The sequence below is a fragment of the Aspergillus tubingensis genome (assembly GCF_013340325.1).
Source record: "Aspergillus tubingensis WU-2223L DNA, scaffold_1, whole genome shotgun sequence".
NCBI lineage: Eukaryota > Fungi > Ascomycota > Eurotiomycetes > Eurotiales > Aspergillaceae > Aspergillus > Aspergillus tubingensis.
Genome location: NW_023336275.1, coordinates 1,164,171 through 1,190,387, shown reverse-complemented (window position 1 = coordinate 1,190,387; position 26,217 = coordinate 1,164,171). Strand labels below are relative to the sequence as shown.

Here is a 26,217-nt window from a genome sequence, read left to right as displayed (position 1 = left end):
GCCCCAGTTATACGCTTGGATCTGTCCTTAGAAGATTATTTCTGCCTAGGCCACCCCTGTGAGAAGGTAGGCCTATCGGTGTACTCAAGTGCACCCGTGAACCTCTCGATAATGCACGGAATATTAAGTATGATTTAGGGCAGTAGAAAAATTGCAGGTCATCTCTGCCGATCAGAGTTCGTTGTCCGCGTGTCTGGTTGCAGAGAGTCGACCAGAAGCTGAAAGGCCGCCGCGCTGCAGAGATTGGTTATAGATGCATACGGATCCTTCCCCAATGATGAGAATGCAGAAGAGGAGGCTTTACGCACTATTCAAAATAGCCATCATCGAAGCTATGTATACTTGAATAACTTGACTGCAGAATTAGATAGGCATATCAACTTCTTATCAGTGTGTTAGGGTCTGTAGGCTATCTTGAGGAAGACTAGACTTGAGGTCTACTTACACATTCCCTGCTTCATAACCAAAAAAAGTTGAGCACATGCGATACTCTTGCCTTTCCGTACATTCAGTCTACTACGTAGTAGTAGTTCCTGGGTATACCCACAAAACAGCGACTCCATATCCCACGCTTAGGTGAAGTTTGACCCCATACCGTTATACGCCATCCCAATAAAGCCAGAAGTATACAATGGTATAAAATGTACAGATTACCAGTTCGGCTCATTCAAAAAAGTCCCATCCGAAACAGACATTCGATGAACTGGAGCTATAGAACAATCAATCACAAAAAGGTACAATCACAATAGCAAACTCTAAACTCTCCAAGTCTATTCATCCATCCAGCCACAGTGCGCGGACTGACGTAATGGTTGGAGATCGGGTGGCGTATGCGACGATGACTGGCCACGCTAGCGGGTGGGATATTAATCTATCTTTAATTTATTTTCCAGGGCATTATCCGGTCACTCCAAGATTTGGGGTTTTATGTGGATGTCCTGTTCGAGAAGTGATCTTCATACATTATATTGATTTGTTATATGTCCTGAATGGTAAGGCTGTTCAGGGATACTTTTCTAAATTCTGTGACGAGCAAAAGGGATGAGGCAACAGTATATGTATTTCACTAGTTGAATGGGCCCTCTATTTATTCATGAATAGAAAAAGCCCTGAATTGTCGGTTTTGGTAATGGTAGTGGGGCTTTGTTGATGTCGTTTTGGTCATGTCGACTAGAGACTTCCATCCATGTCATAGTAGAGTTTTCTTGGATACTGTACCACTTTCATAATTAGATATTCAAAAGATAGCCTATACAAATTCTTATCTAGTTTGATTGGAATGTTGCAGTTGCAGACAACGCCGGAAACACGGTCTTTTTGAACCCATTACACATTCGGTCGAAGGCTAGGTACGGTCGATGGCAGCTCAACAAGGTATAAAGTATAACAGGTGATAATTCTTCACATTGACTTTGCGATGCATCGTTTTTACTTTGTTTCATATATCACATTTTGGTACAATCTGGGAGTGAGTGATACAGTGGCCCGTCTTCTGGCCATAACCGAGTCCGACACTATACATGCACATCCATCAACATCTCACTAAGAATCCATATTCAATGTATGCTAACTTCATACCGGGTTGAAGTTGGCAAACCACGGACAACAAGGGGTCTTTCATGCAGGAAGTAATTCCTGGCCGGTAGACCCCTTTACTACAACACTCATTTCGTGGCCCTGGACGAGTATCAACATGATCACACTGGATACAGATGAGGAAGTCTTCAACTCACCGCTTATCTGCCTTCCTCAGCTCCTGCAGTATTCGATCATATTTCTCAAACTGACTTCCGGGGATTTTCTTGATGATCACCTCCTTATGCTTTCTTGTCCATCCCCTCCCACTTGGGCCCGGTCTCGTAGCACCATGCACCGCCCCTCCGATCATCGGATCAAGGAAACGACTGACTTCCCTATTGCCTGGGCTGACGAACAAAGGGTCATCTAATTCACCATCGAGTTCGCACTCTTCCTCGCAGGCGAGAACCTCAAGGTCCGGGTCGGTGATAGTGGGATCGTACGAAGACCAGTGATGAGCTGCTTCGTCGTCGGTGCCCGACTTGGTATTCTCGTTATGCTCAGGTCGGAGTAGATGCCGGTCCAGATCGGACTCGAGATGTCTTTCTTTGTGGATGGTTTGGGAAGTCACAAGGCAGCGATGCTGGTAGGAAGATACCGACGGGTGGCACAGCTGACCAGCTCTTGTAGTTACGGGTATAAATGGATGGGATCTGGAGCTGAGGAGTTTCGTATTTCGCAACATGCTTAGCGCACCCTTAGCTATAGTAATATGTGCTGTAGATTGAATTCGGTTTATCAGTTCTCGATCGGAGCGATAGTTCAGTTGATGCAGAAGTGGTGACGGGAATGGCGGGGAAGATGCATGGGGGATGCCAGTTGGGGGAGCCGCTTGGACCGTCCGCTTCTGACGTCAGGACTTGCCCTGCCAACAATGGCCTTTGTGAGGAGTACCATTGGTCAGACAGCTCGGATGTATACCTGGAAATCAGGTTCCATGTAACTCAATTCATGTATTAACCTCGGAGGCAGGCTGGTTTGTCTAGCTTGCCTCTATTGGAATATACCCCTACATATTCTTCTCCCACGCGGATATATGAATCTGCGATCTGCTAGATCGAAGCAATTTGGACAAGAGTTATGGTCTCACTTGCTATGAGTATAGGTCTGGATGTGAGAAGAAACAGAATGAAAATCAAACGATGAAACTGCGGCGATATCAGCTGCATTAGACGCTGGACGATACCTTAGTCTCAGGACATTATGAGTACCACCACATCCCAGTCGAGAAGTGGTAGTATTGAATAGTGCATCTCAGGCATTTAGATCTTGGGTATCTTGATCTACTTCATGGAGATACTAGATGCGGAACTGAATGCATGCATACACGCTCACATCTCAAACATAAATACTATCACAAAACGATATTGCGACATAAGACAATGCTATGGCGAAATGTCTTTGCATGTGTCAGGTGATTAAGAATCATCTTTTATAGAAGCTCTCCTCCTTCTTTCTCACCGATGTGCCAGGATGTGGTCAAAAAAGCCTCTCCCACAGGCTCCCAAGTTCTGGTTATCCTACAGGCTTTCTGAGCTAGCAGTTGACATGCTAGGCGACATGAATAATGACAACAGATAATTTAGTCGAAATTTAGAGGTAGGAAATGGTGTTGGACCAGGTGTCTCGGAACTTCTCTACGTTGGGTTGCATTCTGTCTCCTGTCTTCTTACCCTGAGCGTGCCGCGATTTTCGGTATGCCTGGCTTTCCACCAGTTGTCCACTTCCTGCAAACAACATCGTGAGCTCCTCTGAATTACTAGATTATGAAAGACATTGTGCTAACAGGTGTTTAGACCTGGCTTCAGTCTGCGCTAGAAGAGAACCCCTCATTCTACCGATGCCTAGCTGCTCAACAACAGCAGAAGGTCACCTGAACACTGCTCGGCAATTCCGTCGGCTGTTCCCCAAGCCCTGTCCATATATGCCGCGCTCTAAGCGTGGAGTTATACTAGGCTGCGGCTGGTAGCGAGCGAATGCCCTGCTGCAGCAGCACGATCAAGACCCGAGTCCCCACACGCCACCCCACAGCAGTCCGGGGAGATGGGGCCCTAGTATCGCATCAGGAACGATTCCGCTTAGTTTTCAGTAGAACTCGGGCTCTCCGCATCTTATCTTCGCTTAAGCGACCCTGTCGACTTGTCGATCTAGCACGAACCCCCACAATGTCATCACTTGCTATTACGTTCCGGAACTTCTCCGCATTCGGAAATCCCATCATCCAATCCCTTTGACAGATGGCACCTCCACTGACTCACTTCGACTTCCCAAGAGCTCATGGATATCTGCTACTAACATGTTCAGACAGGGCATGTTCGGCGAGGTCCATCTCACCCACCGCGAAGACTTTACCGAGGATACGCTCGGACTTCCTCAGGTTGGGCATCCAACATAGACTACTTTCTTTAGCTGGAAGAACGGCAATGTCCACTTTCCGAATCGTTATGCCACAGGGCTCTTCGTCCTGTTACCCCGCTGGTGCCCACTGCTTCGAGCTGGGATTGCCGATATAATGGCCGAAACTGCATATTATGATATCACATACGGGGACGCTCGCGAGCTATAAATCATGTCAATTCCTTTGCCACGGCTCCTTGGATACTAAGCCTGCTTCAAGGAATCACAGAAGACTCAAAATGCGCCAATTCAGCAGCTACAATGCTGCAAATCTCCTCACTCTTTTCCTGGCCACAAATTCTGCCGCAGAGTCTACCTGGCCCCAGCAGACCTTCCGCAGTACCTCTATCCAAGCGCCATATCTGAACGTCACCAAGAATGGCAAAACAGAACTAGGCAACCTCTTCTTCTCTCCGTCCTCCTCGAGCATGGAATGGAGCTACCCAGCCATATACTCCGACGACGGTCAGCTTGTATGGCAAGGCCCCAATGCCAACACATCCGCCTACCAGCCCCAAATGCTAGACGGCGAACCCGTCCTCGCCTACTGGCAGGGCGCCAACTACCTAGGCTATGGCTTTGGAGCAATCAGCATCCTCAACGCCTCCTACCAGGAGATCCACCGCATAACACTCCCCGGGACTGACCAACACTTCGTCACCACCGCCGACCCGGAAACCTTCCCCTCCTACATCGACATCCACGAGAGCCAGATCACCTCAGACGGCACGATCCTCGTAACAGCCGTGAACGTCACCCAATGTGACCTCTCCCCAATCGGCGGCCCCAAAGATGGCTGGGTCCAAGACGGGCTCTTCTACGAAATCGACATCAAGACCAACAAAGTCCTCTTCCGCTGGAGCACAGTCGAACACCTCTCCGAGATCCCCTTAACAAACACCGAACTCCCCCTCCTAGGATCCGGCACCAGCAAGACCGATCCCTACGAATACCCCCACCTCAACTCCGTAGCCAAATACGGCGACTCCTACCTCCTCTCCTCCCGCTTCATGTGCAGCATCTTCCTCCTCGACAAACACGGCAACGTAACCTGGCACCTCCACGTACGTCCTTCCCCTCCCATTCCCTCCTTCTTCCCCTTTACCAACTAACACACCCACCCACAGGGCCAAAAAGGCGCCTCCTTCACCCTCCTCCCCGGCAGCAGCTTCTGCTACCAACACGACCCACGCTTCATCAACTACTCTCCAAACGCGACATCCCTAACACTACACCTACACAACAACGAAAACGCTAACGTCTTCACCTCCCCCACAACCATCACCACCGGCCTAACCCTCACCCTCGACATGCAAAACCACACCGCAACCGCCGTTCGCAAGCTCTGGAACCCCGACGCCCCCCTCTTCGCCGTAAGCCAGGGCGGCTTCCAGCCTCTTCCGAACGGACACGTGCTGCTCCAGCACGGCGCGATGCCGGTGATTGAGGAATACGATGAGAACGGGGCGTTGGTGATGAACGCGCGGTTTGGGTTCGATGAGTCGACGCAGTCGTATCGTGGGTATCGGTTCCGCGAGTGGGTTGGGAAACCGACGACGAGGCCGGAGGCGGTGGCGTGTCGGGAGGGGGGCAGGGTGGTGGTTTATGTGAGTTGGAATGGGGCGACGGATGTGAGGGGGTGGAAGGTAAGGATGGGGAGTGAGTTGGGGGTTGTGGGGGATGTGAGGGAGAAGAATGGGTTTGAGACGAGGATTGTGCTGGATGGGGTGGTGGGGAGGGATGGGGAGAAGGTGGTTGTGCAGGCTGTTGGGGGGGTCGGGGATGGTGTGCAGTCTGGGGTTGTTAAGGTGGGTGAGGGGTGTTCATAGTATGATTACTTACTACTAGTCGACTGTATATAGCTAGAGTAAGGTATATATCGTGAATGATTTATTTCATTATATGAATTAATGCTTGGTGAGTAGGCCATAATGATATCAACGGTAGTCCTCACATGCAAGGCTTTAAATATACAAAAGGGTATTAAACGCTACGCTTCGCTTCGTCTCATGCGCCTGCCGCATAATCCATCTACAGCTTCGAACTAGGCGTAATGGCCTTCCTCCTCATTTGCCTTATGGAGACATCAACCTCCTCCGCCGCAGCGGGACTAGGACTCGCGTCCTCGAATAACTTGCGGCCCACGACATCCGACATGTGCAGAACCCGCGACGAGACTGTTGCGCCGTCACGGCGGTTTTTGCTTCGAAATGTCAGTATACCAGACCAATGGATGTAATCAATAACAAGGAAGAAAGATTATGGGTCAACTCACCCCTCACGTCTGGACTGTGCAATCAGCTCAGTAAAGTCCCAGAGGCGACCACGAGGAAGAAGCTTTCCCGTGGTTGGATCCCGCTCAGGCGTCCATTCGGGGGCAAGCTTCATCGTGGATAACTTTGATCCTTTGCTTTTGGCGACTTGGATAATGCCTTCCTCTGCGAAGCGTTGGTAGGAGTTTCGGAGGGTCTCCTTGTTGACGGCTTCGAAGTAGGAGAGGTCGCCTTGGTGGTAGAGGGTTTTGCCGAGCTGGGTTGTATGTTAGTGGTTGCTAGAAAGGATTGGGGGTGAATTGAATTACCAGTTGGGCGCTATTTTGGGCCTTGTTCAGATCAATCCAGACATCTTCAGCGCCGTTGAGGGGGGGCGTCAGCCCTAGGAGTGAGACGGAGCCGAGCCAGGAGGCTTCGATGAATGGCCACACAAGGAAGCAGTAGAAGTCATAGTTTTCGCGGCCACATTGCCGTTCTGCGTCGCTGAGCTCCACGAATTGTGGCGCGCCGGCCGCGTCTCGGCTCACGGTGATTATGTTGTCTCTTTCGAGTCCACGCAGGGTCTTTTCCATGTTTGTTGTCAGGCCCTCAGGAGGGAAGATGAATTCGCCACGGAAGAGCTGGTTTGGTTAGCGGGGAGAATCCTAGGGTATGATGATAGATTTGACTCACCTGAGATAGGAACGAAACCTGGTTCAGGAGATCTTGGTAGGAAATGCGCTGATAAGACGGCCCGCCGCCTTGCTTGATTCTCGTATACATTCCCGCAGACACCAGCGCTTCCGTGATGAACAAGTGGATGGTCATGTTGCGGTAGAACGAAAGCTGGAAACGATCCACAGCATAGTATGTCGGTTCGACCAGTCCGCTCACCTCGCCCACAAGCTGCGGCCCCAAGACCTCTAGCGCACGGTCGACAACGACATCCGTTGGGTAACGATAGAAGTGAGCGACCCGTCCGCCCTTTGCTCGAACACGTTCACACAGCCATTCGACGCGCCGGACCATTTCACCTTTGCCGACGCCTCGACCGCGAAGCGTAAGAAGGACAGTGCCAACCAGAGCTGTAGGCATCATTACAGACACATCGTTAATGTCAGACAAGACCCTGTATCCCAGGGATCTCAAAACCCGGCCTCTATCAGCATAGCTCAGCTGCGGCCCACCATTTGCGACAATTTGTTCCGGCATTCGTGTCAATTGCTGGTTGATGAACTCTCTCAAGCTCCATGGCTCGTGGAATCGAACATCAACCCGACCGAGCTTCAGAGAGAGGACGGAGGACGAGGACAGGAAATCAGCCAGGTTTTCCTTTCTCTTCGGTTGACCAAGCAGTTCGCTGATGTAGGACCTGAACGTATGGTTAGTATTCAGTAGTCAATTATCAGGAGGAGAGCACATACTCAGTCTCAATCACTTTGTCATACTGTGTGCTGACAGGGCATATGATGGTGTCCTCAACGCGACCGGAAAGAACACTGTCCAAGATAAAGCTAAGAATGCCGAATTTGGGTGAAAGAAGCTTTCCAGTTCTCGAACGACCACCTTCGATGAAACATTCAAAGTTGAACCCTTGCTGCAGCATGGTATCAATATAAGCCTGTACAACGGTGTTATATAGCGGATCGTTTCCAAAGCTCCTCCGAATCCACATCGCGCCTAGGCAAGTCAGCAAGCGCATTAGGTTCTGAGGCGTATCAAGCCATACCTGCATGCTGGAGAAAAGGGCCCAGCATCGGGATATTGAGATTCTCTCCCGCCACCACGACCGGAAGCCCAATTCCAAGGCGATAGCAGATAAGCTGGAGCGACACATAGTCGACATGCGATTTGTGACACGGCAAAAAGACAATGGATTGCTTCTTGGCGGCTGCCTCTTGCGCAAAAGATCTCAGCCGGAGGACTTCTTCGCTAGACACGTGTATTCCTGAGACTTTCGTTAACAGGATTCCTTCAATACGTCGGATACCCTCCCACCTTGATGGTAAGCGCGCGTCAGAAGCTGCGTGCAGAGATAGTACGCCCCCCGGATGAACCTCTTGCTCTCCATCTTACATATCATGTTATCCAGCATAGAATCTACCACCTCTTTCAGATTACTTTGTATCTCATTCCGGCGGTGTATCCGTTTCTGCTCCAGGGGTCCTGGTGTCACATCCAACAATCCTTCCTTCTCCTCCACTGTTAACCGTGCCTCCGCCAGCTCCTTCACCTTCCCTTGCAACAAGGGACTTGCAAGAATCCGGGACTTCATTCGATCCGTAAACCCAGAATAGAATATGGGTTGTCCGATCACATCATCGTAGGCGCGCCAACCGGTTCCTGACATGTACAAGCTCACTTCTCGTAGGAAATCGAAAGGGTTCTCGCGAAACCTCGCCATATGGCGGACGAGGTTGCGTTCGGTAATCTGTTCATCTTGAGGTTCCAGCCCTCCAGTAACTCCACTGGGATGAATGGTGACTTTGTTTCCCACGATCTCGAGATCCGGTGCGGAGTCGCCGACCGGGGACTTATCGGAAGGCATAGCGTCTCGGGCGGGGAGAGGGGAGGGAGGGGATGTTCACTTGAGAGCTCTGTGATTGAATAAGCAAGTCGATAGATCTCAGCGGTCATAGACTGCTGGGATGGAGTCGAGCGACATCAAGAGAGAAGGAGAGCAATAATAGGCATTGTCATGATCGACCAGCGCCTGGTTCCTGAGGAGGCAAGCGAGGGTCCCAACCAGGCGAAGATCCCCGGCTTCTTCCCCAGAAATGCCTCGGGACGATTCGTGCTGCCGCCGCTCACGTGAGTCCCAACGGCCTTGCGCCCCGTGCAACCGTACGCTAGGCTGGATTGGGCAATGGCACTGGACGTCCAGGAACTTCAGTTCACCGAAAGCTTGAGGGATGAGCGCAACGCGGCAGCTCGGAGCACGCTTTTCATGCCCAAATTATCACACCACCAAGCATGCCGTCTCGGTTACATTGGTTTCACCCGGGCTGAGCATCGTCGCAGACACCAACAGCTGCGGTCTCCCTCCTAAACACCATCACTGTGGCTAATTGGGCCTGAGCTGTGCGACTTGCTCCACTGCGGGACTCTTAAGAGGCACCTGCGGTACAATCGACAGGGCCCTTCGTTGCAACCTCCCAGAACTCGCATTCACCATGTTCGGCTGGACACGGCGCTTCTCCAGTATGGAACCCCTGAACGCACAATCATTTATCCCCTGCTGCTGCTGAATGACACCTGCTAATTATCCCCTCACACATTCTCACAGCCGCCACATCTTTCCTCAAAACCACCACAATGGCCATTTCCTCCCGCCAGCAGCACACCTTCCAAGTCTTCCGCGATGTGCCCCCACTTCGCAAGCTGCGTCGAGAGCTCCTCCTCTCCAACAGGACCGTCGGTCTCGTCCCGACCATGGGTGCTCTCCACGAAGGTCATCTCTCCCTCATCCGACAAGCCGCGGCCGAGAACACCGACGTCTTCGTCAGCATCTACGTTAACCCGACACAGTTCGGTGTAACGGAAGACCTCTCCAGCTACCCGCGCACTTGGGACAGTGATGTTGCGAAGCTAGAGGAATTGAATGCGGAGCTGGCCCGCCAGAACACCAACAGCGGTCGCATCACCGCCATTCTGGCGCCTACCTCCAAGGTCATGTACCCGACGCTGCCGCCTTCGTCCGATATCGACGGCGACGGATCCTTCGTGACCATCACCCCTCTCTCCCGGAAGCTGGAGGGAGCTTCTCGGCCGGTTTTCTTCCGTGGAGTTGCGACTGTCTGCATGAAGCTGTTCAACATTGTTCATGCCGACCGGGCTTATTTTGGTCAGAAGGACGTGCAGCAAACCGTGGTCATCAAGCGTCTCGTGAAGGACTTCTACATCGACACGGAGATCAAGATCGGGGACACTGTTCGTGAACACGATGGCTTGGCAATGAGTTCGAGGAACGTTTACCTTGGCAAGAGAAGACGGGCAGTGGGTCTGGTCCTCTACGAAGCCATGAAGGCGGCGGAGAATGCCTACAACGCCGGCAAGGTCAACCGCAGTGAAATCCTTGACGCAGCGAACAGCGTCACCGAACGGGTTCTGTCTGAGCAGAAGGCCTTGGCGCCCACGGAGAGGGCTCTGTATGAGGTTGACTACATCTCTCTGGCTGATCCGGATACTCTGGACGAGCTGGAGGTTGTCGACCCCGCTAAGGGCGCCATTCTGAGTGGCGCGGTGAAGATGGCTCCGCTGGAGGAGGCGAAGCCGGGCGAGGACTGCGGCCTCGGTGATGGCCAAGTTCCTGTGCGTTTGATCGACAACTTGATCTTCAAGCCGCGGGTATAAAAAAGCTCGTTCTGTCTGTCCGTTACCCGATCCATTCAAAAGCAAGTGTCATATACCCGACGTCATTTAACTAGAACTCAATAGCGTATATAGAGTACCTAAAAGTCTATACCTTCACATACAATAAAAACAATCATACACACTACTCCAAAGCACCTAAATAACCCCATAACAAACCCCCTCTGCAATATCCAGCTATCACCCAAAAACAGAAAATAGGGCAAGATCGCAGGGTTTCGGAAGCACCCCGGCCCGAGAAAATTTCCCTCTGGAGTAAAGTAAAGTTTCTTCCCGGATCGATCCAGTACTAGAACCTCCCCCAGCAAACAACAAAAACGGAAGAAGAAAAAAGGAAAAAGAAAGGCAGGCAGGCACCTACCTACCTACCTACCCTACATCTTCCAAAATGGCCGACGACGGTCTCCTCCTCAACTTCACCATCCCCGACACAACCGTCCTCAAACCCGAAAAAACCAAAGTAAAAGGCGGCACATGGCGGGACCGACTCAGCGCAAAGAAAATCGCCGCGCACCGAACGAACAACCCGCGCAAAGAGAAATCATCCACAGATGGCGAGCAGCAACAAACTAGCAACCCCCGGAACCCGAATCGCATTCAAGTATCCGGTCCGCGGCCGGTGAAGAGACAGCGCATTGGTGACGATGATGAGAATGGAGGATCGCAGCAGCACCAGCAACCACGCCAGCAACAACAACATCCTGGGGGTCCCCGACATGTCGTATCGTCGCTTTTCTCGAAGAACCCGAGACCTCGAACCGCTTTCGAAGCGAAGAAGAACGGAGCCGAAGAAGAGGAAGACGCCAAGCCGACGAACGCGCCGCTGATTGATGGACTGGACACATTCACGAACCTGGGACTATCGGCACCGCTGGCGGCGCATTTGCTGACGAAGCTGGAGGTGAAGGCGCCGACGGCGATTCAGAAAGCGAGTATCACGCAACTATTGAAGGAGGAGAGCGATGCGTTTATACAGGCGGAGACGGGATCCGGAAAGACGATGGCGTATCTGTTGCCGCTTGTACAGCGGATCATGACGATTTCGCTGAATCAGAAGAAGAGGGAGGAAGCGGAGCAAGTGCAGCGCGATAGTGGGTTATTTGCTATTGTGTTGGCGCCGACGAGAGAGTTGTGTAAGCAGATTTCGGTGGTGTTGGAGGGGTTGTTGCGGTGTGCGCATTGGATTGTGGCGGGGACGGTGATTGGAGGAGAGAAGAAGAAGAGTGAGAAGGCACGGTTGAGGAAAGGGTTGAATATTCTGGTTGCGACGCCGGGTCGGTTGGCGGATCATTTGGAGAATACGCAGGCCTTGGATGTGAGTAATGTGCGGTGGTTGGTGTTGGATGAGGGAGATCGGTTGATGGAGTTGGGGTTTGAGAAGGAATTGGCGGGGATTATTCAGAAGCTGGATGCTAGGCAGCGGCCGAGTCGGATTCCTGGGATTCCGGCAAAAAGGACGACGATATTGTGTTCGGCTACGTTGAAGATGACGGTGCAGAAGCTGGGAGAGATCAGTTTGAAGGATGCGGTGCATATTCAGGCGGATCCGGCGGATGAGGATGGCGAGCCGAGGAAGAAGGATGAGGATGATGCGTTCCGCGTGCCGGCACAGCTGAAGCAGTCGTATGCGATTGTCGCGTCGAAGCTACGGCTTGTTACGCTTACGGCGTATATGAAACGGACGTTTATGAGGAAGGGGTCTGTCATGAAGGCTATTATCTTTGTGTCTTGTGCGGACTCTGTGGACTTTCACTTTGAGGTGTTTACACGGAAGAATGGAGATGAGGAGGAGAAGAAGGAAGAGAGCGAGGATAGTGATGAGGAGGATGAAGAGGAGAAGAGGAAGAAGCTTGGTGCTTCGGCTCATGGAACTATCGCGCCTGCTACGGCCTTTTCGAATCCCTCCAACCCGGTGACGCTGCATAGACTGCACGGTTCTCTGCCTCAGCATGTCCGGACGGCCACCCTGGGTGCCTTTGCCCGCAATCGCGAACCATCCGTGCTTATTTGTACTGACGTTGCGTCCCGTGGTCTGGATCTGCCGAACGTTGATCTGGTCGTGGAGTACGACCCTGCCTTCAGCGCCGAGGACCATCTGCACAGAATCGGACGTACTGCGCGTCTGGGACGTGACGGTCGTGCACACATCTTCCTCATGCCCGGCTGTGAGGAGGGTTACGTCGACATTCTGAAGAAGGGATACCGTGACGGCGGAAAGTCGCTGACACGCAACACCGCGGACGACATTCTGAAGCGCGGCTTTGGAGGAAATGTCGAGTCACAGAACGTAGACTGGGAGGAGAAGGCCACCGAATGGCAGCTGGATGTGGAACGGTGGGCATTGGAAAACAAAAACTACCTCGAAATGGCCCGGCGAGCTTATCAGTCTCACATTCGCGCCTATGCCACACATATCGCCAACGAGCGGAGCATGTTCAACATCAAGGAGCTTCATCTCGGACATCTGGCGAAGAGTTTCGCTCTGCGTGATCGTCCCAGCAAGATCAACGTTCCTGGTCTCCGCCAAGGACAGGCCGACACCAAGAAGGACTTCAAGGCCGACCGCAAACCAGTCGCTGGAAAGAAGAGAAAGGCTGGTGGTCACGATGACGACGACGACGATGCTCCTCGTCAAACGGACACTCTCACGGCAGCTCAGAAGATGAGGGCCAAGATGAAGGAGCACATGGCGGGAGCAAGCGAGTTCAATCTTGCTTGATCGGCAACACACATGTAAATAGTAATTGACGACAAATCAATAGATATCCCACAATGAGATTTTTCCGTCCTTTGACCCAGCCGCTAACCAATGCGTATTCTGCACCTTCTCGTATCTTTGGCGATGCACCGTTGCAAGCGAGTATTCCGTTTCTGCCCGTGTGGCGAGCTGTGTCTCATTCCCACTGCTGTTCGACGAAACCTCAGGCTGCTTTTCTTCATCTGCTTTCTCGGACACATCAAATACATCAACATCCGCAAACGCCACAGCGTAGCATCCATCTTTATGCCACTTCAAGACAGCTAGTTCCTTCATCGTCTTGCACGAGTAGACCCTGACCCTAGAATCCCACCCCGCAGTAGCGAAAATCTTCCCATCAGACCGTATCCGCACACCTTGCTGGCCCGCATGCTTCGTATTGATCGACTTGATCGGCAACTCTTCCGGGGCATGTCCAGGGCTACCCAGCGTCGGAATGGGATGCTTCGCCAGCACCGCATCGGCCGAGGAAGAAAAGAAGTAATTGCCAGCAGGCGAGACATGAAGCGACAACACCGGTTGCGAGTGAGCGCGGCAAATATACAGCTTTTCCCACTTCCACGGCGTTTTGGCGCTCTGCGTGAAGTCTTTCTCCTGCAAGGATCCCCTGCAGCCATGAACCATAACGCGACCGTCTTCGTAAGCGGAAGCAACGTATAGCTCCCCAGATGGAGATATGACGAGGTTGGCCGCCATGACCATTCCGGTCTGTACGTCCGTGTCTGCTGGGATGGTGCAGATACGTCTCTCCTGGGGGAGATGGAAGAGATCGATCGCGCCAGAGTTCAGAGCGTTAGGGACAGCGATAAGCACAGCTGAAAGCGAAGTGTTCTCTTTCGAGGAGCCACCGGCATCGCTTGCCATGTTGGCCTTTTCCTGGGGAAGGAAAACCATGGAGAAAGCACAGAAATTCAGCGCATTTACTGGAAGCGAATGCACCAGCCATGGCTGGCTTGCGGCAGCTGATGAGGTTTTGTCGATGTCCACGGGGAGGGTCTTCTGAAGATTTTCCTCGTCCTGGACGCTGAATCTCCAGACGCGCAGTTTATGGTCTCTTCCATGCCTGTAGAAGAAGTTAGATGATTCATGGGAAGAATGGGGAGGTAACGCACGTGAACACCTCTGTAACAGCACCGTTTCCGAAGCTAAAACCTTTGACTTCAAGGACAGCGCCGTCATGGGCCTTCCATGTCGCCCGAGGGCGTTTTGATACTAGATCCCATACGACAATCCATCCGTCTGCGTCTCCTGAAACAAGCCTTAGGTTCTGGTGGAAGATCTGTAGCGCGTGGATGGCAGCGGCATGGCCGCGTAAAATGTAAGTGGGGGTTGCCGGTGGTTGCCGCACCTGCGGAGATTGTGCGCTCATTTGGTGGCTCTGGTTTTCTTATTGTGTATGATATTGGTGTAGTGTGTATGATAAGTCTGTTTCAGTCAGATTATTTGTTCATTTAGTTGTCATGGTACTGCCGTGCGATTGAGTGAGAGAAGATGCCGAACGGGAATTCAGAATGACTGCGGTCTTGGCAATATGTCTGGTCTCCGCCAGCATAGATGGATGTTACCAGCTACATTGTATTACAGTGTGCGGGTGGTAATGAATGCACTAATCTCTTGTTTCTTATTGAGAGAATTTGACAAGCACTTCTGGCTTCTTAGTAATCGATGCTGATGTAGACAAGCACTGCTACATGCTAGCCCATCCACTACTTCAACTAGTACTATCTGGTAAGTATCAATAAAGCAGTTGAAGCAAGATCCCGTCTGCTAACTAGAGCTGAGCTATGAGCCTGAAACAGCCATAAGATCAGTACTATCGTTTACGAAGGGCTTGCTCAAGTTCCTCAGAAACGGGTCGGTACTCGGCAAGCAAGCGACTTCCTCGCCCGTTCTGATCTTCCATGCTTCGCAATTCGACCTCCTCCGCTCGCGCAACTCTCGCCTCCATTAGCCTCGCCTCGTTCAACAACACTGCGGGATGCCAGATACTAAGCGTGACATTGGCGATAAACATAGGCAGCCCATCGAAAAGACAACCTAAAACTTCATATGTGAAGGAATAACCACGCCATCCATTCGTAGACTCCACGGCGCGGTAGGTATCCCGAACCGTTAAACAAAGTAAAGCAAACGGAAGTACACCTATCATTTTGATCATTGGCATCCTCCAGATGAGCCGATCTTTTGTACGAACTATGAGGCACTTGAACAACACCGCGAAGATACTAAGCGATGCGAGTTGCAGGTGACTGCCTGCGTACAAAATATTTATTCCCAGACTGATTGAGTCGTCAACACTGGAGGCCTTGTGTGCCAGCGAGCCCCCAATGACCTGCAGGATGAGGCTAAGAAGCGCGATAAACATGCACGTAATCGCCCACCGTTTCGGCCTGAACGGCAGTCGAACTTGTTTTATAATTGCGTACATGAGGTCTAGGACTCCGTAGATTCCGACGGTTGTAAAGTATGGAGCTAGTTGTATGCTTTAGCCAGGGTTGTTGCCAATGTAAACTCATTGAATTGTATACTTACCAGACATCAAAGCTGACAGCTGTATTGCCCATATGGTGGAGTTATATGGACAGCGGTAAGCCATAGCACGAGCAAGCCATCCGATAAACTCAAGGGCAGCTCCAAGTGATAGCACCAATCCTATCCAGGGATATATGGTGTTGCATGCTTGCGAAACATGGGTTGTTAAGACACCAAGAAAAGCAATCGTGAAAAGGATTCCAGCTGTGATAGAAGGGCGATAACCGAGCAGCGGTGCAACCTCCGGATCGAATGAATAGCAGTTCCACGTTGACATGATGTCCGGTGTGGTTAGGGGAATCTTGCTCGTACTTGTAGGAAGTTCGTTAAGTAGGAGAAAAGGAAGAAGACACATCTTTCGATCGAGACTGCAGAAGGTAGCCTTGGTATCAGTAAACGGCAGGTGCGTTGAGGCTGACAGTTGCAGCAACAGCCAAGAGTAAGAAAGGAAGCTGCTCCTGGCCAACTCCCAGCCGGCACCATAACTAGCAATTCCATCTACGGCCAGCGTAGGATGTCTAACATATAGTCGCGCACTTCATTCTAGTCTCAGTTAGTGTTCAGTGCTGGTTTTCATGGTAGGAGTACCGCAAGGGAGTGGAGGTCCCACAAAAATAAGAGACGCTATGTGCCCTGCTCAGATCGATAGAAGGCATTAGATGTGTACGCAGAGAGCGGATGGAGAAGCACATGGAAATGAATGACCTCAGGTGTTAGATGGGAAGGATAGGGAGGCAGAAGGAAGGACAGAAAGTCAAAGTAGGATAGAGGTGTGAAGAAGGGGAGAGAGCGAGAAGAGGAGACGAAGGTAATAACAGGCAGCGAACGTCCCCTCAGCGAGACTAATGAGTGACAGTTCTCTGTAGGTAAGCAGAACATCATAGCTAGGTGAGGTCTGATTCTGATTTATCTGATGTCACAAATTGCAAGATGTAAGAATCCGTTTTCACTCCCAGGAGTGTATTGATATTTGTGTCAGGCTGAGGGTGTATTAGATGACTGTAAGTAGTGACGAGTTTCATGGCGATGCAGTATAGCAAGGTAGTGCTAGTAGTATTTTGAGATGAAAGTAAAGATAATTCGCGCTCTCAAACTTCCAGCCTGTCAGGTGATAATGTCATCATTGCAGCTTTTGACTTCATTATTCTTTCATGTTTGGATGTCGAGATAACATAGAAGTCAAAATGAACTCATAATCAACCATTGGAATCCAGAAGCCAGGTAACCAGAATATCCCATGATGCATCTTTTGATAGGAAATTCCTTTCCGGGTTAGTAACTCCCATAGCTAACAATTGGAATACATGATATAAGCTGAAGAAGAGGGAGAAGTAGAAGAACTACAAATATCCCGCAGCGGAGTGAGGATCCGCCAGTTGGCCCGGGCAACACCGCCCTCGTGATTGGCTTCAAGCTGTAACTGCTGCTCTCAATTGTCGCATCATCCCATCACCACCAAATCATTCCCCTCTCCATCTGAGCTGTTGGTTTCTCGCCGGCCCTCCTCTCCTTCCCCTCCTCCTTTCCTTTCTTCTCCTCAATTTCTCCCTTTCTCTTCCTTTCCCCGTCATCCTCGCACCAACTCTTCATATATCCTCTCCCTCATTCCCCACCTGGGCTCTCCACGCCTGGTGTCCGCTCCGGCGTCTAACTCCGCGACACAGCTACAGCTAAAACCATGCCAAGTAAGTCTGCTATGGTCGTGGCTCCCGCGGAGCTCCTGTGTCTCGTCTTCTTCCAAGCTAATATAATTTCTCTGTCACAACAGTCCGTCCGCTTGATGAATGGGCCGCGACCCGCACCCAGTCCCTCCCCCTCTCAGCTCTCAAAGGGGCGGTTGTCGGTATCGATGCGTCGCACTACATTTCTCAACACCTCCTCCAACCGTCTACGCGCGAGCCCCTTCTGGTCGCCCTCGGCGGCTTTCCATTCGCACTGAAGAGCAACATTGAAAGAGAACTGAAGGCCTACAAGGATCTGGGCGTGGCTTGTATTTTCGTGTTCAATGGTCTCGACTTTGGCAAAAAGGATCAACGACCCCACGTGCAGCAGGAGTCGGTCCGGGCATTCGAGCAGGCCTGGGATCTTTACGATCAACAGCAGGCGGACCAAGTGGTGGATGCGTTCAGCAGCGCCGGTATGTTAATGGTGGAATCCGACCTTTGAGAGCGTCTGGTCCTGACTGTCGTCTGTCCTAGGCACCCCTCGACCCGAGTCGCTATACCGCTTCTTGCAGCGCATACTTCTTCAACATGGCGTGGATTACATCGTTGCTCCCTATAGTGCTGCAGCTCAGGTACGAATGCCGCTGCCTCGGTTGGCACCATTTGCGCCTTTCTGACCTTTGTGTATTATAGCTCTCCTACCTGGCCAAGGGACCGAACCCGCTGATCGATGCTATCTGCGGCCCCTCCGAAGTGTTGATGTTCGACGTGGAAAAGCTGATCACCCGCATTGAGATTGACCCGGCGCAATTTTTCTGGATCAACAAACAGACATGTCTGGAAGAACTAGGCCGCCTATCAAATGATCAGTTCTTGGACTTTTGCCTTCTCTTGGGCTCTTCCTTCCTCCAGCCCTTCCCTGGGTTCGAAACCCATGTCTTCCCCGGAAAGAACCCGACGGTCCGAGATGCGCTGCCAATGTTCAACGCGGCAGGACGAAGCGCTCTCGCTCTCTGCGCTCAATTTGAAGAGGATCGCCGGATGCAGGAGCTCGAATACACGGATCGTTACAAGCGCGCATGCATGACTGTGAAACACCATGTCTATATTGATGTTGACGGCAGAGTAGGTCCTATGGACCAGGAGAATGCCTCGTCCGATATGCACGCAGTGATCGGCCTGCGCCTCCCAGAAGAGCTTTACTTCTACTTGTCCAAGGGAATTCTGGGCCCTGATGTGCCCAACTATCTGACGTCGGGTGAAGTCCTCATCTCATTGCCGTTGGGCGTTGAGGACACGGAGATTTACCGCCAAGTTGCCGGCAGCACCCTCACACCCATCCGGACTCAGTCGATTTGCCTGCTATCGAACTCCCTCCATCGGTTCTATCAGACCAAGGTTATCAATGTGCGAACATGGTTTGATGAGAAATCCCCTTCGACGATCAACCTCCGAGATCTTCCTCCAGTCAAGGATTCGATCCAGTCTTGGAAGATTCCCACCGAGCAGCTTCCAGAGAGCTTGCAGAAACTGCAGGCAAGTGTAACCTCCGTTACCATTGTACGCGCTGCTAACCAAAGATCAGGGCTCGTGCGGACGCTTCCAATTTGCTGTCCAGAGCTTGAAAGATAGTGACTTTGTAGCGAAGTCCAAGGCTACGAAAGACACTAAGGTAGGCATCTTTGCCCCAGATCGCAATCGAGTGAGCTGACACATGCTAGCAATTATCGTCACAAGATGAGCTGCTTGCCAATGTCTTCTGGCGCTTCCTACAGCTTCGCGGCTACATTGATGAGAAACATCAGCTGACCCAGTGGGGTGTCTGCCTTGAGCAAGCATTGTCGGGACTTGATCCGGCGGATGCGCTTGAGGAGCCAACATTCCTTGCCATTGAGATGATCCGGTTCGGCCTGCTTAACTCCAAGCAATGGTTCTCCCATGTTTCGGGAGGTCCTATGAGAGGATCAGGTAAGTTTGAGGTTTCTGTAGTCATGAAATGATGCTGATCCAATCTACCCCAGACGAGGATAAGAGTCTCAACATGCTTGTTTCCCGCCTTGCTTGCATCGCCAAACTCCAGCACAAGAGCATCGGTTATTCTGGACCACTAAGCCGGCAACTGCTCTGCTACCGATCCCTGATCTCCGAGGTTCGTTCTACGCTACGGACGCTCATTGAGGTGGTTCTGGCCAGTCTGCTCCTGAGCGGCGATGCTGACCGGGAGCGAAACGATTGGGGCGAACTGAGCATCAAGTAAGTGGACATGTGGACATGATGCGCCATGTGACGTGATCTGACGCAACATAGGCTTCCGTTCATCGACGACAACGACTGCGGTCTTGGAATTGCTGTCCGTACCTACCTCGATGATCTGCCCTTGCAAGCGGATCCCACATCGCCAGAGGCACGGGCAGAAGTGAAATCGAAGGGCAAGGAATGGTTCCAGCATAGCGACAGCTTTACGGGCAACCTGGACATGGCGTTTAAGCTGTGGGATGCGGTGAGTCTGAACTGTCTATCTTTGCCGGCATATTTACTCATCTACTTCCTAGGTATACCGCGGTACGCAGAGCGCAGGCAAGGAACTTAAGGAGGGTAAGCAGTGGGAGGATGCGAACCGCTGGTTGGCCGAGCGGCGTTAAGGGACTTGTATAGAGTATCCTCCTAGAACCCGAGGAAACACTACTTGTCCACGATTTCACGAACCATGGCAGTCGTGCGGCTGGGTGGTCCAGGACCACCTGAAAGCCTCGCCCAATTCTACTCCAACCACGTTGTATAATTAGGAATTGAAGGGGCTGGCAGGCGCTACACCAGTATTATTATTCCCCCGCGTAGTCAGAACCTGCAAGAGAGCGTAGTGGCGAATACAACGATATATTTAGCCGTAAAGCCGCTGATGGAGCTGGAGTTGATTAGTGATGCTTAACTTACCAAGTGTCCTCTTCCGACCCGCTCGGTCTCCGCAGCGCTTCCGCCTTCCACGCCGGGAGCTCATACGACTATATCTACACTCCGCCCAGCAACCACCCCTTCCTCGCTGAACGGACAGACCTGGTATTGACAAGTATATTGTCAATTGCCCTACTTCAGCCTCTCCCTTAACTCAAACAACACCACCCATCATGGTCCGTCTCAGCAACCTCGTGAGCTGCCTCGGCCTAGCCTCCGCGGTCACCGCAGCCGTGGTCGATCTCGTCCCCAAGAACTTCGACGACGTTGTCCTCAAGTCCGGCAAGCCCGCTCTGGTTGAATTCTTCGCTCCCTGGTGCGGTCACTGCAAGAACCTCGCGCCCGTCTATGAAGAGCTGGGCCAGGCATTCGCCCACGCCTCCGACAAGGTGACCGTCGGCAAGGTTGATGCGGACGAGCACCGTGACCTGGGCCGCAAGTTCGGCGTGCAGGGATTCCCCACGCTGAAGTGGTTCGATGGAAAGAGTGATGAGCCGGAGGACTACAAGGGTGGTCGTGATTTGGAGAGTCTGTCTTCGTTCATCTCTGAGAAGACCGGCGTCAAGCCCCGTGGACCTAAGAAGGAGCCCAGCAAGGTGGAGATGCTGAACGACGCGACTTTCAAGGGTGCTGTTGGTGGTGACAATGATGTTCTGGTTGCTTTCACCGCGCCGTGGTGTGGACGTGCGTATTCCAGCTTTGCTACTACATTCTAGGAATTGTTTACTAACACTGTCGCTGAGTTACAGACTGCAAGAACCTCGCTCCTACCTGGGAGGCTCTGGCCAACGACTTCGTCCTCGAGCCCAACGTTGTGATCGCCAAGGTCGATGCCGACGCTGAGAACGGCAAGGCCACCGCCAGAGAGCAGGGCGTGTCCGGATACCCCACCATCAAGTTCTTCCCCAAGGGTTCCACGGAATCTGTTCCCTACGAGGGTGCCCGCTCCGAGCAGGCCTTCATTGACTTCCTCAACGAGAAGACCGGCACCCACCGTACCGTTGGTGGTGGTCTCGACACCAAGGCCGGTACCATTGCCAGTCTGGACGAGCTGATTGCCAGCACTTCCGCTGCTGATCTCGCCGCCGCGGTCAAGAAGGCTGCTGCTGAGTTGAAGGACAAGTACGCTCAGTATTATGTCAAGGTTGCCGACAAGCTGAGCCAGAACGCCGAGTACGCCACCAAGGAGCTTGCTCGTCTGGAGAAGATCCTGGCCAAGGGAGGATCGGCCCCTGAGAAGGTCGACGACCTCATCTCCCGCAGCAACATCCTTCGCAAGTTTGTTGGTGAGGAGAAGGAGGCCAAGGATGAGCTGTAGATATTGTATGGATTATGACTTGTTTAGCTGGGTGGCAGTCACCTAGTTTCTATTACTCTGTATGATATCGAGAGGCAGTTACGAGAATGTTATCGATGCGAACAGTACATCATCCATCTTATGTGCATGTAGTATATTGTAAATGTAAATATCAGTGTAAGGGTATCTTCAATTCCACCTCAAACCACCACAACCCAGCCGTATGTATCACCCCCTAATTCACAGACAACAAAAGAGAGCTCCCCCAAGTATACACAAAGAAGCAAATCCCATAACACCATAACCCCATTACCAAACAGTATAAACCGTAATCAATCACTTCTCAGGACTCCCACTCCCAGCCGCACTCCCCACCACGGACCCTGTCCCCGTCCCCGACCCCGTCTGCGACGCAGCACCACCACCACCACCACCACCCCCGGACGTAGTCGTCGTCCCATCCACAACCGTAAACGAAGCCTCTAACTCATCCAACCGTCTGGCCATATCGTCCACTACACAGAATACCCATGATAATCAGCATTGCGATCACTCCCACAGATCGACAGGTACAAAGGGGGGGGTGTATGGCGTACACTTCCCAAACATCTCCCTCGAAACACCATCGAATTTATGTTGTAGCTGGTCGAGGAGATCGTCCACGGCGGCGGAGAATTGGCCTTGTGCGTCGGGGTTCTGGTATTATCAAGGCCGTTAGCTGCTGCTGCACCGGTTTATATCGTGTAGGTGGGTTTGTTATTGGTAGGAAGGGAGGGGGTAAGATGTACCTGGGTTGAGGTTGTTGGTGGGGGAGGGACGGCTTCGGCGGTGGGATCGGACATTTTGGATTGCTTTTTGGTTTGTTGGTTTGGTGGTTGGTTGGGTTGGTTGCGATTTAGATATGGGAGGTGTGTGAGTGGTATTTTGTGGAAGAGGGTGGAGGGTGAGTGTTGTATATAAGGTAGTGAGAGGGAGTATAGTATGAGTATGAGTATAGGAGGTAAGGTAAGTTTAATGATGGTGATATAAGATGGGTTAGTATGATGGATGGCGATGCTGGATGCCGGATTGGGTATGGTGCCATGCGTTTACGGGGACCGAGAGGGGCTTGGCGTTAGACTGTGTGTGTGCCTGAGGCAGTGGTTGTGGTTATAGTTGTGGTTGTATAGATTTGTTGGGCAGTCTTGAAGTTGTTATATTATAGAGGTAGTTGCTGTGCTGGTTGGTATGATATGAAATTAGACAATTTATTGTTTAGGTGTAACTGCACCTTGGAACTGTCCTTGGTGAATGCACTTGTCTCTGAAGTATAAATGTGTCACGTACCGCGGATTGCATAGGCGGGTGTTTGCTGGTACTTGTTTTCGAGTACTTTATTTGGACCCTCTTTCTTGAAATAGGAAATGTATTAGAATGTTATGTGTGACTGTAGTAGTGGGGGTTCTTGTGTTATTCTTCGACTAGTAGTAATAGTTAGTGCGAGCATGGTTTCTGCGGCATACTACTAGTACCAGTATATATATTTGCATACAACTGAACATCTTATTCCCGGCATGACTGACATACATATATCGACCGCAGTCATGATGCATGCAGATGCCAATCACGAGTCAAAAGCACATCCATGTATAAATGGAAGGGCTTCCTGCTAGTAGATATTGTCGTACACCATCAATGGAGTTTGAAGGATGCCTGGTGAGGATTTTATGACTTATGTGAATGACAGAAAGCACTGATAAACAAATCTCAATTCTATGTCCACATAACCGAATGGTAGCTATGCAATTGCAAGACAGTAGTGGGGCTTACCCTCTACATTGAGTCATACTTCAGACCCTCTCACTGCACTCACTTTGTATCATTGTAGACAAATTTGATCATCCTTTTTTGACCAACTACTAGGAAAATAGAAGCGTTTGTTACTTCTAGTCCCAAACGTTGTTAGTTGGAGCATAATCAATATCTGCCAGTATAAAGCCGAACCCTACATAACTCTGCAGAACACATCCTCGGCAAGAACATACTACCTAATAATACAACAACGCAGCAATCCACAGCTGAATTCGCATTTCAAATCGAATCACCGACATTTAATCATGCCATTGGACCCGATTCGATCGATAGCCGATAGCCACGGCCGCGGACCCGAAGCCTGAGGGTTTGGTGGGCCAATGACTGTCTCATCGGCTCGACCCGCATTCAACTGTATTGCAGCTGTCCGATAACAACATCGCTTCCATTTAAATATAAAGTCATAATCTCCACCTTCTTTCAGCAGTTTCTCTCTCTTCCTTGATCACCTTAATTCTATCTATATACAGTCAAGACATAACAACATGTCCGACGTTGGCCCTCCCATCGACCTCCCCGTGCTGGACATCTCCAACCCCCTCGATCCCGAGGCGGGGAAGGCCCTTCTGGCAGCTGCCACCAAGTATGGCTTTTTGTATGTCGACAGCCGGGGGACCGACTTTACGGCCGCGGAGGTGGATCGTGCATTTGAGCTGGTACATATCCCAATACACTATAAGAAATATATACTAATGTATCAAATTATAGTCCAAGAAGTTCTTCGCCTCCCCAGTTGAGGAAAAGGCCGCTTGTCGCATTGAACCCAACGTTCGTGAAACTCCACCCGACACTCTAACATATAATATCTAGATATCACAACTAATCAACCCTACTCAGAACCGCGGCTGGTCCGGCATGCACTCCGAGACCCTGGACCCTGAGCATCAACGCGTAAGCAAACTAATCCCCCATCTATCAACATATACTCACTCACTAACCACTCGCAGACCGGCGACTTCAAAGAGTACATCACCCACCCACCTATACCCATGACCACCACCACAACCACCAACTAATCACTCTAAAACCAATCAATAGAGCCTTCAACTTCGGCGAATTCACCCAATCCAACAAAGCCCAACAACCCCTCCCAGCGTCCCTAACCCCGCACGAGTCCGAAATCGCTCACTTCGCCTCCCTATGCAACAAAACCTGTACTCGGATCCTAACCCTCCTAGCCTTGGGACTCGGCGTAAGCCCATCCCCCATTCCCTCCCAACATCAATATTCACATCACCAAACACCCACTAAAAGAATGAAATGAAATAAATCCAGATCCCCCCCACATTCTTCACCACCCGGCACGACCCCACCACAGGCCCAACAGGCAGCATCCTCCGCTACCTCTTCTACCCGAGCATAACCTCCCCATTAACCTCCACCTACAGCCACAAGACGGACGTCCGAGCCGGCGCCCACAGCGACTACGGCTCCATCACGCTGTTGTTCCAGCGTCCCGGACAACCGGGGCTGGAGATCCTCACGCCGGATGGGAAGGGGTGGGCGCCTGTTCCTGTGATTCCCACCACCAGCACCACCTCCTCCTCCGAAGAAGGGAAGGGGGGTGAGGAATTCCCCTTCCCACCCATCCTCGTCAACATCGGAGATTTACTCAGCTACTGGACGGACGGATTACTCAAGAGTACCGTGCATAGGGTGGTGTTCCCTACGTCGGAGCAGCAGAGGCCTAATGCGCAGGACCGCTATAGTATTGTGTATTTTTGTCATCCGTTGGATCGGACGGAGTTGGTGCCTGTGCCGAGTAGGGTTGTGGAGGAGTTTAGGAGGAGTAAGAGTACGGAAGGGGGAGAAGGAGGGGTCAGGGTTGGGTTTGGGGGTGGGGCGGGGATGTTGGAGGAGGGAAAGAGGGCGTTGACGGCGCAGGAACATTTGATGGCGAGGTTGGATGCTACGTATGGGTTTCGGAGGGAGGAGAAGCAGGGGAAGGATGAATGAATATTACAGTAGGATGATTATTCAAGGTCTAGGGTGGTGGTGGTGAAGTGTCAACAGAATAAGTACTAGATCAATAGCCACCGTCCAATTCATAGGGAGGCCACTCGTGTATGCACAGGTTCCAAAGATGCACAACAACCCAACTAAAACCGGATCGGGCTCGGCCCCAGCCCGATTCTTAGTAACAAGCAATAAGAGGTAAATCACAATGCCCAAAGAAATCGCTTCCAGAAAGATTGTGTTTGGAGGGAGAGGTGGTTCACAATGCTAGATAGATAGGCTGCTACTCACAAAGGAAAATCGTTGGGCGTCAGGACGGGGAGGAACTAGGGGCTCGAACAGTGACAAGAGAGAAAAAAAGATGATGAAGACAGAACAATCCAAGGAAGAAGGTAGAAAGGTGCACGCATTCATGACCGCTAGTATCAATCCATATGACCGGGAATCAGGCTTTATGCCCCGCGTTAATCAAACAGGTGAGAAATCAAAATATGATGATGAAATAAAATTCGACGACATACAAGAGGTATCTTTGGGATGAAGAGCAACGCCGCCAGGTTTTGAAATGCCATGCACGGGTAGACGTGAAACCCTCGGAAACGAAACGGA

The 26,217-nt window shown here is 51.4% G+C and overlaps 12 protein-coding genes across 12 annotated transcripts; 7 read left to right on the top strand and 5 right to left on the bottom strand.

The window, feature by feature from the left end:
• Window positions 1–1,664: 1,664 nt before the first annotated feature.
• AtWU_00399 (ankyrin repeats (3 copies) family protein) lies at window positions 1,665–2,263 on the bottom strand (the record flags this gene model as incomplete). Its single annotated transcript, XM_035495515.1, has 2 exons — window positions 1,665–1,677; window positions 1,734–2,263. The coding sequence occupies 2 exons, from the start codon at window positions 2,261–2,263 to the stop codon at window positions 1,665–1,667; spliced, it is 543 nt and encodes a 180-aa protein (XP_035351408.1).
• Window positions 2,264–4,214: 1,951 nt separating this feature from the next.
• Window positions 4,215–5,804, top strand: AtWU_00398 (arylsulfotransferase family protein; the record flags this gene model as incomplete). The annotated part of the gene is made up of 2 exons (XM_035495514.1): window positions 4,215–5,039; window positions 5,103–5,804. The coding sequence occupies 2 exons, from the start codon at window positions 4,215–4,217 to the stop codon at window positions 5,802–5,804; spliced, it is 1,527 nt and encodes a 508-aa protein (XP_035351407.1).
• Window positions 5,805–6,006: 202 nt separating this feature from the next.
• AtWU_00397 (lysophospholipid acyltransferase family protein) lies at window positions 6,007–8,775 on the bottom strand (the record flags this gene model as incomplete). Its single annotated transcript, XM_035495513.1, has 7 exons — window positions 6,007–6,178; window positions 6,251–6,504; window positions 6,557–6,868; window positions 6,921–7,599; window positions 7,652–7,907; window positions 7,957–8,175; window positions 8,226–8,775. 7 exons carry the CDS (start codon window positions 8,773–8,775, stop codon window positions 6,007–6,009), a joined length of 2,442 nt encoding a protein of 813 aa, XP_035351406.1.
• A 150-nt stretch (window positions 8,776–8,925) lies between these two features.
• AtWU_00396 (uncharacterized protein) lies at window positions 8,926–9,276 on the top strand (the record flags this gene model as incomplete). Its single annotated transcript, XM_035495512.1, has 2 exons — window positions 8,926–9,038; window positions 9,081–9,276. The coding sequence occupies 2 exons, from the start codon at window positions 8,926–8,928 to the stop codon at window positions 9,274–9,276; spliced, it is 309 nt and encodes a 102-aa protein (XP_035351405.1).
• A 124-nt stretch (window positions 9,277–9,400) lies between these two features.
• Window positions 9,401–10,580, top strand: AtWU_00395 (pantoate--beta-alanine ligase PAN6; the record flags this gene model as incomplete). The annotated part of the gene is made up of 2 exons (XM_035495511.1): window positions 9,401–9,428; window positions 9,514–10,580. 2 exons carry the CDS (start codon window positions 9,401–9,403, stop codon window positions 10,578–10,580), a joined length of 1,095 nt encoding a protein of 364 aa, XP_035351404.1.
• Window positions 10,581–10,986: 406 nt separating this feature from the next.
• On the top strand, window positions 10,987–13,317 carry dbp7 (putative ATP-dependent RNA helicase; the record flags this gene model as incomplete). Its single annotated transcript, XM_035495510.1, has 1 exon — window positions 10,987–13,317. One exon carries the CDS (start codon window positions 10,987–10,989, stop codon window positions 13,315–13,317), a length of 2,331 nt encoding a protein of 776 aa, XP_035351403.1.
• Window positions 13,318–13,353: 36 nt separating this feature from the next.
• Window positions 13,354–14,725, bottom strand: AtWU_00393 (WD40 repeat domain-containing protein; the record flags this gene model as incomplete). Its single annotated transcript, XM_035495509.1, has 2 exons — window positions 13,354–14,419; window positions 14,469–14,725. 2 exons carry the CDS (start codon window positions 14,723–14,725, stop codon window positions 13,354–13,356), a joined length of 1,323 nt encoding a protein of 440 aa, XP_035351402.1.
• A 444-nt stretch (window positions 14,726–15,169) lies between these two features.
• Window positions 15,170–16,165, bottom strand: AtWU_00392 (RTA1 domain protein; the record flags this gene model as incomplete). The annotated part of the gene is made up of 2 exons (XM_035495508.1): window positions 15,170–15,828; window positions 15,889–16,165. The coding sequence occupies 2 exons, from the start codon at window positions 16,163–16,165 to the stop codon at window positions 15,170–15,172; spliced, it is 936 nt and encodes a 311-aa protein (XP_035351401.1).
• Window positions 16,166–17,566: 1,401 nt separating this feature from the next.
• AtWU_00391 (MKT1 family protein) lies at window positions 17,567–20,194 on the top strand (the record flags this gene model as incomplete). The annotated part of the gene is made up of 9 exons (XM_035495507.1): window positions 17,567–17,573; window positions 17,657–18,025; window positions 18,087–18,184; window positions 18,246–19,094; window positions 19,138–19,224; window positions 19,274–19,520; window positions 19,574–19,805; window positions 19,860–20,052; window positions 20,105–20,194. 9 exons carry the CDS (start codon window positions 17,567–17,569, stop codon window positions 20,192–20,194), a joined length of 2,172 nt encoding a protein of 723 aa, XP_035351400.1.
• A 483-nt stretch (window positions 20,195–20,677) lies between these two features.
• On the top strand, window positions 20,678–21,822 carry AtWU_00390 (disulfide isomerase; the record flags this gene model as incomplete). The annotated part of the gene is made up of 2 exons (XM_035495506.1): window positions 20,678–21,188; window positions 21,254–21,822. The coding sequence occupies 2 exons, from the start codon at window positions 20,678–20,680 to the stop codon at window positions 21,820–21,822; spliced, it is 1,080 nt and encodes a 359-aa protein (XP_035351399.1).
• A 315-nt stretch (window positions 21,823–22,137) lies between these two features.
• On the bottom strand, window positions 22,138–22,643 carry AtWU_00389 (heat shock factor-binding 1 family protein; the record flags this gene model as incomplete). Its single annotated transcript, XM_035495505.1, has 3 exons — window positions 22,138–22,316; window positions 22,398–22,497; window positions 22,590–22,643. The coding sequence occupies 3 exons, from the start codon at window positions 22,641–22,643 to the stop codon at window positions 22,138–22,140; spliced, it is 333 nt and encodes a 110-aa protein (XP_035351398.1).
• A 1,494-nt stretch (window positions 22,644–24,137) lies between these two features.
• On the top strand, window positions 24,138–25,608 carry AtWU_00388 (putative oxidoreductase, 2OG-Fe(II) oxygenase family; the record flags this gene model as incomplete). Its single annotated transcript, XM_035495504.1, has 6 exons — window positions 24,138–24,308; window positions 24,361–24,420; window positions 24,490–24,543; window positions 24,600–24,616; window positions 24,691–24,844; window positions 24,928–25,608. 6 exons carry the CDS (start codon window positions 24,138–24,140, stop codon window positions 25,606–25,608), a joined length of 1,137 nt encoding a protein of 378 aa, XP_035351397.1.
• Window positions 25,609–26,217: the final 609 nt, after the last annotated feature.